Source organism: Lepus europaeus, chromosome 15 (genome assembly GCF_033115175.1).
Source record: "Lepus europaeus isolate LE1 chromosome 15, mLepTim1.pri, whole genome shotgun sequence".
Classification (NCBI taxonomy): domain Eukaryota; kingdom Metazoa; phylum Chordata; class Mammalia; order Lagomorpha; family Leporidae; genus Lepus; species Lepus europaeus.
In genome coordinates this window covers 60,718,942-60,732,704 of record NC_084841.1, presented here as the reverse complement: position 1 = coordinate 60,732,704, position 13,763 = coordinate 60,718,942, and the positions used below count along the sequence as shown (strand labels likewise).

The 13,763-nt window shown below is 40.2% G+C and overlaps 2 protein-coding genes across 2 annotated transcripts in view; one reads left to right on the top strand and one right to left on the bottom strand.

The window, feature by feature from the left end:
* The window catches only part of FAM169A (family with sequence similarity 169 member A), an 85,217-nt gene that overhangs the window by 48,269 nt on the left and 23,185 nt on the right, over positions 1-13,763 (top strand). The window contains exons 6-7 of the mRNA XM_062212047.1: positions 8,900-9,079; positions 12,902-13,030. Of these exons, the coding sequence (XP_062068031.1) occupies positions 8,900-9,079; positions 12,902-13,030 (309 nt within the window). The remainder of the gene's footprint in view (positions 1-8,899; positions 9,080-12,901; positions 13,031-13,763) is intronic.
* Positions 529-660, bottom strand: LOC133774636 (large ribosomal subunit protein eL39-like). The gene has a single exon (XM_062212511.1). It carries the CDS (start codon positions 658-660, stop codon positions 529-531), a length of 132 nt encoding a protein of 43 aa, XP_062068495.1.

Sequence of the window (13,763 nt, the reverse complement as noted above, 5' to 3'; positions counted from 1 at the left end):
AGTGATCCAGGGAGATCTGTGTAGGAAGTGTGTTTATGGTACAGTTGGTTGGGGATGTTGAATGTAAGAATTAAATTCTCATCTTCTATATCAGGAAATCACCTCTAAAATGGAAAAATCAAGAAGTAGACAGTTATTTAGAGATGTAGAAATAAGTGCTAAGAAAATCTGTTAAGTGGTTTCAGAGTAGTTGCTTGTGGGGTGAGGAATGTGCGTTAGTGTGTGTAGACTAGGGAAGTGGTCATGGAACTGTCTTCTTTCCACAAGTCCTTTGAGACTATTATACTCTAAACAGTGTACATGTGTAATTTGGATTAAAAACAAAAAAATAAGCATTTTCTTTTATTTTTTTCAAAAGGGCTCACATATTTATTACTGAACCAGCCCACTGGTCACAGCCCTAATCAAACATCTCCAGCTGTCCAGATGATGGTGGCGTCTTCAGCTTGATGTGGGGATAGTGACATTGAGACAGAAGAAATGCGCACGCCATTCAAGTGCAATTCCTTATAGACCCAGCTTGGTTCTTCAATATCTCCTCTTGGAGTTATACCTGATTTTATTACTAGTTTTCATCCAAATCCATTGCAGAATGGGGCGGTTTTGTTTTTGTTTTTTGGCCAGGAACCTCTTGATTCTGAAGGTCGTGTGGGAAGACATGGCGAGGAAGAGTTAGGGACACCCACCAAAAATAAGCATTTTCTAAAAATGGAACTGTGTCCAGAGTCTGATCAGTGTCTACCTCAAAACTAGCTGGTCTTTACAAGTCATCGTGAGACCATAATGATCAGGGTCTTTTGTTGAAAGGGCTGTGCTGGGGCTGGTGCTGTGGCGTGGCAGGTAGAGCCACCACTGCCTCACTTCCAATCCAGCTCCCTGCTAATGGCCTGGAAAAGTAGCGGAGGATGGCCAAAGTACTTGGGACCCTGCACCCACGTGGGAGACCCAGAAGAAGCTCCTGGCTTCGGATTGGCTCAGCTATGGCAGTTGTAGACATTTGGGGAGTGAACCAGTAGAAAAAAAATTCTAACTCTGCCCTTCAGATAAATAAAAAAATAAAGAAAAGTCTATGCTAATTAGAACACTAATGAAAAAATTTCTTACAACTGTTTAAAAAATCCCATAACACCACTGCTTAATTCAGTGGAAGTTTTGTGACTTTTTGCCCAATGTTAAAAATAGTAAATATATAAATTTATATAAATCAGATACCTTATTTTAATTGAACAATCTGAGAGGAAAAAGCAAATTGAGGATACCTTTATTAGCTATTATTTGGGAAAACCTGTTCTTATTTGTCTTCAACTGTCAACCACCTTCATCCAATTTGAAGACCCATATTTTGAAGAAGCATGATCTAGTCAATAGCTAAGTGGAAATTCGGCTCATAAGGGATTTATTGTCCAGTGCTCGGGCTTGTAATTCTCCTTTTTGTATTTCTGTAATAGTCTATTATAGAATTTTTTTTTCTTCCTTACTGATCAGGTTTGTTAATGAGTTTCAGTTCTTTTATTGGGAGCTATATTCATGCATTAACATCCATGATTGTCCCTACTTTTTTTTGGATAGATCATTCACTAAAATTTAGACTACTCACCCTTCCCTTTTGTTTTAAGGAACAGCAAGCACAAAGGTATAAAATAAGGATTGATAGCTTAACTAAAAATAAAACATAGTTGAAGTTTTTGTTGGAGGACTGAAGTTAATGTTTTAGGGACCTGAGTCTGTTCAAGGCAATGAGCAGAGGTATGTGGTAATTCCCTACTACTGTGGCCTGAGTGAGTCACTGGGGAGTAAGAACAAAGTAACCCTTCCCAATAAGGGCTCTGTTACTCCTTGGAGACAGACATGACTGCCAGGACATGGGGTTTAGTCCTCAAAGCACGGAAAATGCAGCGGTTGAGACAAAAAGCTGCAGTTGGTAAATATCCTGTGGTATTCAGTTTAATAATTAACATACTTGACAAATCAACAATAGTAGTCATTGAAGAGTGAGCACTTAGTTTGCCTGAAGAAAGGTATTGAGTAAGTGATCCGTGACTTGTCAGTAGTCAGAGAATTGAGGGAGGGCGAGAGCATTCTTCAAAAGCACATAAATGGAATGAAGGAAGGCACAGTCATGAAAGTTCAGGGTGTATGTGGGCTACACTCTGAATAAGCTGGTGGTGCTAAAAGTAGGACTTGTGAAAATGGAGGTCCCATTGTGAAGAGTGGCATGTTGTTGTCCAGGAAGCTCAAAGAATGTTATGTAGGAGTAGTGTGAATAAATATTTTAGGAAGATAATTCTGTAGCATTTGGGTGATGGGTAGGAAAATTGTATTTTGAAGTCAAGGAAGACAATTTAAAAAGCTGTTTTTGTAGTCCCTGTGAAAGGAGGACCAAAACTGGGAAGGCAGCAGTAGGAACAGAAAAGGAAACAGAGTTGAGGGAGGTTTTTAGGGAGATAGAATGTGATGACTCCTTTGTACTGAGAAAGGGCAGGAACCAGCAATGCATCTGGATGGTTTGGTGTGTAGGTATTGTTGGAAGTATGGAAGGAGAAGTGGATTTGGTAGTCCTTGTGTTCAGTTTTGACAAAGGAAATTCAGTGTTCCTGTGGGTTATGTAAGTAGAGATTACACAGTTGGAAATGTAAGTGGGGCACATGGAAAAGCTGTGGATATTTATGTGGAACCCGAAAATCAGCGTAACTTTATGCTGTAGACAAGGTCAGTCAAAAACATTGTGTAAAGTGATTCTGTGTATTTGTGAATAATAGCGTGAGGGTAAGACTTACAAAAACATCCCTGGATGTTTTGCATGGAGCAAAATGTACTTTCTCCTGAGATGTGATCACTGATTTCCTGAAAGTTGAAAAAGAAATGTTCATCTCCCAGGAGGTAAGAGAATGAGGGAAGTCAGCCAAGGCTGGTAGTTACCACCACATATCTGTGTTGGTTTTTCTTTTTTCTGTTTTTTCTAAAGATCTATTTTATTTATTTGAAAGACAGAAAGAGTGGGAGAGAAAGAGAGATCTTCATCTGCTGGTCTACTTCCCAAGTGGCCACAACGGCCAGTGCTGGGCCAGACCAAAGCCAAGAACCAGGAGCTTCTTCCAGGTCTCCCAAAGGGTACAGGAGCCCAAGGACTTCGGTCATTCTCTGCTGTTTTCCTCAGGCACATTAGCAAGGAGCTGGATTGGAAGTAGAGCCACCGAAACTAAAACCAGCGCCCATATGGGATGCCAGCATCACAGGCGGTGGCTTTACACACTACGCCACAACGCCAGCCCTGTAACTTGGTTTTTCTCTATTCTAGTCATTGATCAGCAGTTGCTAGTCATGGATTGTATTTTTATCACTGTTAAAACTACATAAGGCTGGGTGACTAGTTCTCCCCAAAGTAGTTGAAGAAGTGTGTGGGGTGGACATTTTGTGTAGTGGTTAAGACTCCATTTGGAAAGCCCACATTCTGTATTGGAGTGCCTGCTCAAATTGGAGTCCCAGCTGTACTTCTGATTGCAGCTTCCTGCAAAGCACACCCTAAGAGGCAGCAGGTGAGGAGTCCCTGACACCTATATGGGAAATTCAAAATGAGATCTGGGTTCCCAGCTTTTGCCTGACAGAGACCCTGGCTGCTGTATTTAAAGAGTGAACCATGGATGGAGGATCTCTCTCTCTCTCCCTCTCTCCCTCTCTCCCTCTCTCCCTCTCTCCCTCTCTCCCTCTCTCCCTCTCTCCCTCTCTCCCTCTCTCCCTCTCCCTCTTCCTCTCTCTCTCTCTCTCTGTGTGTGTGTGTGTGTATGTGCCTTTCAAAGAAATAAAATTGATAAAAAATTTTTAAAACCAGATTAGTGAGAGAAAATCATGGTAAAAAAAAAAAGTGATGTGTGTGAGGCTTTGAGGCAGGGTGGTTGTGATGCATTCTTTTTTCTTTATCTGTCTACTGAATGCAGAGGATCTGGGGAGTAGAGAATGAGGCTGCCATAAAATGGAACTAACCTGGGTTCCTGTGGTAGTCTGTTTCATTGGTGGTCTCCAGTTGAACCACACTTCTCAGTATTCATATCCTTGTATAGCCTGCTTGATTCTGGAGTGGCCCCATAACTTCATTTAACCTGGACTTGAAGTGGTGTGACACAGTACTAACCCTTAAGACTGGCAGTTTTGGCCGACGCTGCAGCTCACTTGGCTAATCATCCGCCTGCAGCGGGTTCTAGTCCCGGTTGGGGCATCGGATTCTGTCCCAGTTGCTCATCTTCCAGTCCAGCTCTCTGCTGTGGCCCGGAAAGGCAGTGGAGGGTGGCCCAAGTGCTTGGGCCCTGTACCCGCATGGGAGACCAGGAGGAAGCACCCGGCTCCTGGCTTCAGATAGGCGCAGCATAGCGGCCCTTTTGGGGGTGAACCAATGGAAGGAAGACCTTTCTCTCTGTCTCTCTCTCACTGTCTAACTCTGCCTGTCAAAAAAAAAAAAAAAAGTTTCCACTTTGGTGCTGTCAGAAACTAGTCATCTTATAATAAATAGAACTGGGGTGGGTGTTGTGGCTTAGCAAGTAAAACTGCCACGTGTAACGCTGGTATCCCATAGGAGCATTGATTCGAGACCTGGCTGTTCCACTTTGATCCAGCTCCCTCATAATGCAGCTAGGAAAGCCACAGAAGTTGGTCCAAGTGCTTCTACCCTTGTATCCATGTACAAGACCCAGAAGAAACTCGGCTTCTGACTTCAACCCAGCCCAGCTCTGGCTGTTGGAGCCATCTGGGGAGTGAACCAGCAGATAGATGATCTCTTTCAAATAAAATCTTCAAAAAAAGAAAAGAAAAAGGAAGAAAATAGAACTATATCACTCCTCACTATGTGGTAAGGAAGTTTGTGCAGCTATGTTAATGAGAACTGAGGCTCTACTGACAAACTGGTACTCCTGGTCAACAGCCTAGTACACAAACCTGCAGGGTAGAACACCATGTGCACCTTTAGCTGTTGATGCCTCAGTTGATAGTGTGGGAGAGTTGTGATAAACGGTAAATAATGAGCCATTGAAGGGCTTTCAGGGTGGGAGTAACATGATCTAATTTTAATTTGCCTTTTAAAAAGTTAACTGCTATATACAAAACAGAGTACAAGGGTGCGGGGTTGTAGGGGGCGGTAATTAAGCCTTAAGTTTGTTAAGGATTGTTGTAGAAGCCCTAGTGAAAGGTGGTGATGGTGGGCCCAAGGGAGACAGAGTAACAATGGTGAGAAGTGCTCTTACTTGAGATAAGTTATCAAGCTACTTCGAGGGATTTCTGATGGTTAGTATATGGGTTGTGAAGGGAAAGAGACGAGAATGGGTTCTAGGACATTTGTTCTGAGTACCTGGGCAAATGGTGGAGAGTTACTGATAAACTGGGAAAGGAGCAGTTTTGAGGACTTGTCTTTTAAAAATCTGATTATAAATGGTTTTTTGGAGTCATATATATACATTTTTTGTTTCGTTTACATTTAAAAAGCTTGAGATATTCCAGTTGTCCCACCACTATTCATTGAGAAGACTATTTTTCCCCAAAGAATGGTTGTGGCACCCCTGTCAAAAATCAGTTGATCATAACCCTCAGTTCTGTTCCATTGTTCTCTGTACTTAATTCTGCCCATTACATACTATTTTTATTACTGCAGTTTTATAGTCAGGTTTTTAAAGTGAGAACTCCCTTATGTGGTCAGATGCCAGAGAGTGTGGTTTTTAATTTTAAATTCATTTTCACTTTCCTTGAAAGGCAGAGAGAAGCAGAGATTTTCTGTATGTTGGTTTCCTCCCCAAATACCCACAATAGCTAGGACTGGGCCAGGCTGAAGCCAGGAGCCAGGATCTTCCAGGTCTACTGTGTAGGTGCAGGGGCCCAAGCCTTCAGGCTATCTTCGCTGCTTTCCCAGGCAATTAGGAGGGAGCTGGATCAGAAGTGGAGCAGCTAGGATATGAACTGTGCTCATGTGGGATGTATCACAGGTGACACTTACCCCTATTACTCCACAAAGCTGGCCCCTTGGTTCTTTTGATTTCCTTATGAAATTTAAGATGAGTTTCTCACTGGGATTTTGAATCTGTGTATCATTGACATTTTAACAATATAGGACCACAGGATATCTTTCCATTTACTTAGTAGTTCTTAATTTCATTTAACAGTATAGTTTTCAGTGTGCAAGTTTTACATTTCTGTTAAATTTATTCTTAATTTTTTATGTTATTTTAAATAGAGCTGTTTTCTTAATTTCGTTTTGGAGTTGTTCTTAGCAGATGCATTGAAATACAATTAAGTTTTGTGTATTGGTCTAGTGTCTTCGGCCTTACTGAACTTTGGATTAGTTTTAATAGGTTTTTAGGGGATTCCTTGATTTTCCATATACAAGATCATGTCATCTGCAAATAGAATTTTGCTTTGTGCTCTCCCATCTGGATGCTTTTTATTTATTTTTCTTGCCTAATTGCCCTGACTAGAACCTCCAGTGATGAGAGTGAGCATTCTTTTCTTGTTCCTGCTTTTTATGTATAATGTTGACTGTGGGTGTTTTGTAGATGCCCTTTATCAGATTGAGGAAGTTGGTTACTTTTTATCATGAAAGGTGTTGAGTTTTGTCAGATCTTTTTTTCTCCTATGTTGAGATGATCCTTTCCTGGCTTTTATTACATTTGAATGAGCACTCTCCTTCTGATCTTGGAGTAATTATGCATTACAGAGGTTAAGGATAGACATCAGTAGTCATCAGCATTTGTAAAAATGGTAGAGGTCTTGGGAATAAATAGGATTGCCCAGAAAGAGCATATACAAAGAAAAGAAGTCCAGAGATGGAACTTTGAGGAATATATTCACTTTATCATGTGCAATGCTACATTTAATGTAATTTGAGTTAATCAAGTTAATGAAACTTCACGTAAGGCAGCAGGTTGTAATTCTGCTTTGTTAGTTTATTGTGCTGCTGTTTGTAGCTGTTGATGTGTCTTAAGACTGGTGGGGGCTATCATTGTAGTGTACTGGATTAAGCTGCCATCTATAATACTGGCATCCCACATGGGTGCTGATTTGAGGCCCAGCTGCTCCACTTCTGATCCAGCTCCCTGCTAATGTTCCTGGGAAAGCAGCAGATGATGGCTCAAGTACTTGGACCCCTGCACCCACGTGGAAGACCTGGAAGAGGCTCCTGGCTTCAGCCTGGCCCTGTCCCAGTTATTACGGCCATTAAGGGAGTGAAAAGGGTGGAAAATAGGTCTCTTTCTGTCTGTCTTTCAAAAAAAAAAAAAAAGACTGGTGATTGGGAAGGTTTTCTGCCCTTTATTTGATTGCATTTGTATGAAAGTTGGACTCTGAACAGCGGAAGTATTTAAAATTCAGGCAAAGGAAGGAAGAGAACCAGCATGATTTTTTGAAGTGCATGGCAAGTAAATAGAACCTTAAACTTCATGGATGCTATTCCAAAAATTGACCATTTTAATACCACTCTTAGATGTTAGAATTTACCTTTTCTTTATTAGGAGGAAATTTTGTGGGAAAACAGGAAAAGTGCTGATTTATAGGAAATTTTTTCATGTAATTAGAATTATTTTTTAAAGATTTGTTGATTGTTTTGAAAGACACAGTGACAGGGAAGGAGAAACGGAGAGAGAGAGAAATCTTCCATCTACTAGTTTACTCCCCACATGCCTGCAACAGGTAGGCCAAATCCATCAACCAGGAATTCTTTCTGTGTCTCCCACATGGGTGGCAGGAACTTACACACATTCGCAGGCAGCTGGATCAGAAGTTGAGACTAGCTGGGACTCTGATTTGGGATGCAGGCATCCCAAGTAGTGACTTGATCTGCTGTACCACAATACCCACCCCAGTTGGTATTCTTTTATAAGAAACCCAAGCAAGCACCATAGTCAACAGCAATAGATCTTCAGACTGTGTTAGTACTGGAACTAGAACCCAGTGTTCTTTAAAGAAAAATCAGCATAGTGTCTAATAAGATACATATTTAGATACTACAAATTATTTCTCCTCTTTAACATTAAACGTAGAAAATATATTTAGAGTTATATCTATAGCAAAAAGTTTGCTGACTTGGCCATTTCTGAAGCAAATGTTTCTAATTAGTCCTAATCCTTAGTCCTTAGAAAATGGAGAACTATTTCACATTTTTTTTACCATCATCAAGTAAATAAAAATGATTTTATACTCAGTAGGGGGAAAGTAAAGGGAAGTGAAAGTAAAAGGTAGTAAGATTGCAATTAAATACTTCATGTCTTTATAAATTATATACACTCATCAAATATTATTTGAGAATTTTTACAGTTGATGAGTTTCGAAACTGTGTAGGCCTATAGACAATATACAAAATACATATAGTTGAATTTGTATTTCAGATGATGGCAGTGAGCTATTTATCCTATATTAAATAATACTGTTGCCAAACAGTAAATACAAAGCTCTTCTCATTATTGTGTACTTGCGTTATACCTAATAGCAGGAAAATATAACATTTATACATTTAACATTCTTTTTCAAAATTTTTATTCATTTTCACTTTATTTAAAGGCAGAGAGCTTCCATCCTCTGGTTCACTCCCCAAATGCCTGCAACAGCTGGATATAGGCTAGGCAAAAACCAGGAGCAGGGAACTCCATTAGGGTCTCACATATGGGTGGCAGAGACCCTGTATTTGAATCATTACCTGCTGCCTACTAGGATGTGCATTAGCAGGAAGCTGGAATCAGAAGCCAAATAGGAACTTGTGCTTGGGCCCTCTGTTAGAGGACACAGGCATCCCAAGTGGAATTGCATTAAACACTCCCATTCTTCATAATGTATGGAGAGAAGCCTTCTTTTATAAAGATTGTTTACTCATGTTTGCTAAATGTATATATATTTTAATGTGAAAAATTGGTTTCTGTTCTCATTACTGCAGGAAGCATATGTGCCTCATTTCTTACCCAAAGTTACCAACTGCCAGTTCTTGATACAATGTTTGTAAGAAAGAAGTTTAGAGGAAAAGATTTTGGGCTTCATATGCTGGAGGATTTTGTTGATTCCTTTACAGAAGATGCACTTGGCTTGAGGTACCCACTGTCTTCTCTTATGTACACAGGTAAATGGACTAAGTTAAAAAAATGTTAAACTTATCTTGTGACTTACTTCTCCAGAATATTGTAAACATGTGTGTGTGTGTGTATAAAAGAGTATATGTGTGTGTGTGTGTGTATATATATATATATATATATATATATAAAAGAGTAACCTTTACCTTGCTTTTGTCAATGTGCTCTTACCTCAACTATATGGCGTTTTTTGGGATATTGTAGCCTTTAAAAAAAAATTCGATATAATTCACATGTTATAACATTGAGCCTGTTAAAATTACAATTCCGTAGTTTTTAGTGTAATCCTAGTTGTGTTACCATAACCACTAATTCCAGAACATTTTTCTCATTCCATAAAGGAACCCTGTACCAATTAACAGTCACTTTCCTTTTCTCTTCCTTCACTATCCTCTGGTAACTGTTAATCTGTTTCCTGTATCTAGACATTTCATAAAAATGAAATCATACAGTGTGTAGCTTTTTGGGCCTGACTTTTTCACTTGATGTAATGCTCTCAGGGTTCACCCATGTTGTGGCATAAATTAGATCTTCATTTTTTATGGTTGAATAATATTCTACTCTGAAGACATACCACATTTTGTTCCTGCATGATCGCTTTATTTTACGTTCCCGGAAGCAACATATCCCTTCCAAGTAGCATCACATTGTAGATTTGTTTTGGATTCAATGTAGAGCATCTTTTCCTGAATTTATTGGCCATTTCTATATCATCTTTGGGTAAACGAGAGAGGAAGAGACAGAGAGATCTTCCATTTCCTGGTTCACTCCTCAAATGGCTGCTTGGCCAGGACTGGGCCAAGAGCTTCTTCTGGGTCTCCCACATGCGTGCAGGAGCCCAAGCACCTGAGCCATTTCCTGCTGCTTTCCCAGGCCATAGCAGAGAGCTGGATTGGAAGAGGAGCAACCTGGACACAAACCGACACCTATATGGCATGACAGTACAGCAGGCAGAGATCCAGCCTAAGCCAAAGCACCAGTACCACAATTTGATTTCTTAATTCATCTTTATGTTTGTAAAATTTCTTGTATGTGGATTCATGTGAATATGTTTACTTTCATTGCTGTTTATTATTCCATTGTATGGATATATGATTGGGTGACTTTTTAGCAACCACCAGTATGTTTATTTTTCCATTTATATAAAGTAAATATACCTATTTTTTCTTCATGAAGTAAAAAAAGTAATTGGATATTTTTATAAAATATATTTTACTGTTCCTATCTAAAATCAGATGTTTATTTCCTTTGAAAACATGTTTTTATTCTGGATCCTTCCCTCTTTAGCATAAAAAACTATCCACAAAACAAGACCAAGTATGACATACTGATCTTGAGTCATACTTTCTCTATAAGTCTATATATTAGAGTGAAATACTGTAATTACTGCTTTACTGAATTTAGGGAGGAATACAAAGCCATCTGCTGAAGGCAGAATGCCTTAAGACTGTTCTAGGGGCTGGTGCTATGGAATAGCCAGTAAAGCCGCCACCTGCAGTGCTGGCATCCCCTGTGGGCACCAGTTCAAGTCCCGGCTGCTCCACTTCCAATCCTGCTGTCTGCTATGGCCTGGGAAAGCAGTACAAGATGGCCCAAGTCCTTAGGCCCCTGCTCCCACGTGGGAGACCCAGAAGAAGCTCCAGGCTCCTGGCTTCGAATCAACCCAGCTCTGGAGTTGAACCCATGGATGGAAGACCTCTCTCTCTCTCTCTGCCTCTCCTTCTCTCTGTGTGTAACTTTCAAATAAATAAATAAATCTTAAAAAAAAAAAAAAGACTGTTCTAGGAATCTAATGATAAATAAATTTAGTGCCAAATGAATTACATGTAAGTATCAGCTGCTTTCTTTCTGCATAAATGATCGATGGGCTTGAATTCTTTGCCTTTCAATCTTGATGGGAGTTTCCCTGACAATATCTTATTGATAGTATTATAATGTATAATTTTGTAAGACTCTGAAGTGTAAAACTAATTTTAGAACTATATTGAGGTGGGCATTGTGACACAGTGGGTTAAGCCACTGCATGTGATGCCGGTTCCCATATTGGATTGCTGGTTTGAGTCCTAGCTCTTCTGCTTTCAATCCAGCTTCCTGTGAATGCACTGGGAAGGCAGTAAATCATGGCACATCTTGTCTCTGCCATCCACAGGGAGACACAGATGTAGTTCCAGGCCCTGGCTTCCATCTAGCTCAATCCTGGCTATTGTAGGCATTTAGGGAGTGAATGGAAGATCTCCTTCTCTCTGTCAGTCTGCCTTTCAATCATTTTTAATAAAAGAAATACATTGAGAACAGAAATTTTAATAGTCCTATTTCAGAACATGTGACCTCTCCATCACTTTCTGCTTATAACTTTGCCTAGCTCTCTTGGAAGAGTATAATGCTAGATACATTTGATGGCTTGGATTCAATATTTTTTTTTTTGGACAGGCAGAGTAGATAGATACAGAGAGAAAGGTCTTCCTTTTTGCCGTTGGTTCACCCTCCAATGGCCGCCACGGCTGGCGCATCTCGCTGATCCGAAGCCAGGAGCCAGGTGCTTCTCCTGGTCTCCCATGCGGGTGCAGGGCCCAAGGACCTGGACCATCCTCCACTGCCTTCCCGTGCCACAGCAGAGAGCTGGCCTGGAAGAGGGGCAACCGGGATAGAATCCGGCGCCCCAACCGGGACTAGAACCCGGTGTGCTGGCACCGCAAGGCGGAGGATTAGCCTGTTACGCCACGGCGCTGGCCTTTACTGAGCATTTTAAAATAATTTATCAGTGTTGATTTAGGTAGATGTAATTCATTTGTTTTAACTGCTGTATAGTATTTTACTGTGTACCTAATGACCTCTCACTGATAGACACTTAACTGGTATCTTCCACCCCTGTTGAAGAACAGTCCTGGTACCAGTGCTGTGGCATGGTAGGCTAAGCCTCTGCCTGTGGCACCAGCATCCCATATGGGCACTGGTTCGTGTCCCGGCTGCTCATCTCCCAATCCAGCTCTCTGCGTGTGGCCTGGAAAACAGTGGAAAATGGCCCAAGTGCTTGCACCCCATACCAGCATAGGAGGCCTAGAATAAGCTCCTGGCTCCTGGCTTCAGATTGGCTCAGCTCTGGTCATTGCGGCCATTTTAGGAGTGAACCTGCAGATGGAAGATCTTTCTTTGTCTCTCCCTCTCTCTATCTGTAACTCTGTGTCTCAAATAAATAAAATATTTAAAAAAAAATCAGTCCTATAATAAACATTATGATTGTCTTGTGCATAAGTTCAGGGTATTAGAGTATATACCTAGAAATAGAATTGGATCATAAAGTGATTCTTCAGTTTTACGATTAGAGAATTGTTCTCCCATCAACAGACTACAGGAGTTTTCATTTCTCTTATCCTTCCTGATGCTTGTTATTGTCCATGGTTGTGAAAATGGTATCTTATTTCCTCAGTGACTAGTGAGGTTTATCATCTCTTATTATTGTGTATATTTGAATTTTATTATGTGTGATTTTCCTGTTCATAACCTCTGCCAGTTTTTCTCTGGGACAATTTTGACTCTCAAATTCAATTTTGGAAATTCTTTATATGCTCTGAGTACCAATCCTTTGTTTTATACTAAGTATCTTCTGATTTACATCATTATGGCATCATTTTCAAATAAAACCATGTAGTCAAACAGAGTACCCCAACTTAATTTTGAAAGAAGTTTAATTAAAATTAAATAAAAGTACAAGTTCATTTCCTCAGTAGATACTTGTGGCAGTTTCCATCTTTCTGATTTTCAGAACAGTTGGTAATCTGAGATTTGTAGAAAATTATAAATATCTTTTTCAGCTTGCAAACAGTACTTTGAAAAGTACCCAGGAGACCATGAACTCCTTTGGGAAGTTGAGGGTGTTGGACACTGGTACCAGCGAATACCAGTTACCAGAGCATTACAGAGAGAAGCGCTTAAAAATACAGGTAAGAATGTTATCAGTTTGAACACAAGTCCAGTTTGAAAAGCAGTGCCTAATAATCATTATGTCTTATAGTCCAGATGTATTATAATCTTTATAGTAAAAGACCCCCTAGTCTAAAGTTTGAATTTGTTTTATTTGTTGACTTTTGAGTTTCTAATACAAGAACTTAGAAGAGCTCAGCTGAGTGTTAACAGCATGGTTAGAAATAGAGACAGATGTGGGCCAACACTGTGGCATAGCATCTGAAGCCACCATCTACAATTCCTGCATCCCATATGGGTGCCAATTTGAGTCCTGGCCGCTCCACTTCTGATCCAGCTCCCTGCTAATGCACCTAGGAAAGCAGCAGCAGATAGCTCAAATGTTTGGGCCCATGCACCCATGTGGGAGACCCGGAAGAAGCTCCTGGATTCGCCTGGTCCAGTTCTGGCCATTGCAGCCATTTGGTGCATGAACCAGTGAATGGAAGTTCTCTGTAGCTCTGCCTTTCAATAAATAAATAAATAAATAAATAAATAAATCTTTAAAAAAGAAGAAACCCAGATTACTGCAATGACATGAAATAGGCATCAGGGTATTAAAGGTAGCCCCATATACTTAAAATAACTATGGAAGGCTCTGTATAATTGCAAGATTTCCTCTTCAGATCTTGAGGAAGGGAGCATCAGTACCCTCTTGAGAACATTTATGAAAACCAGTACAAACAATATTACAGTTAATCAAATATTGATTAA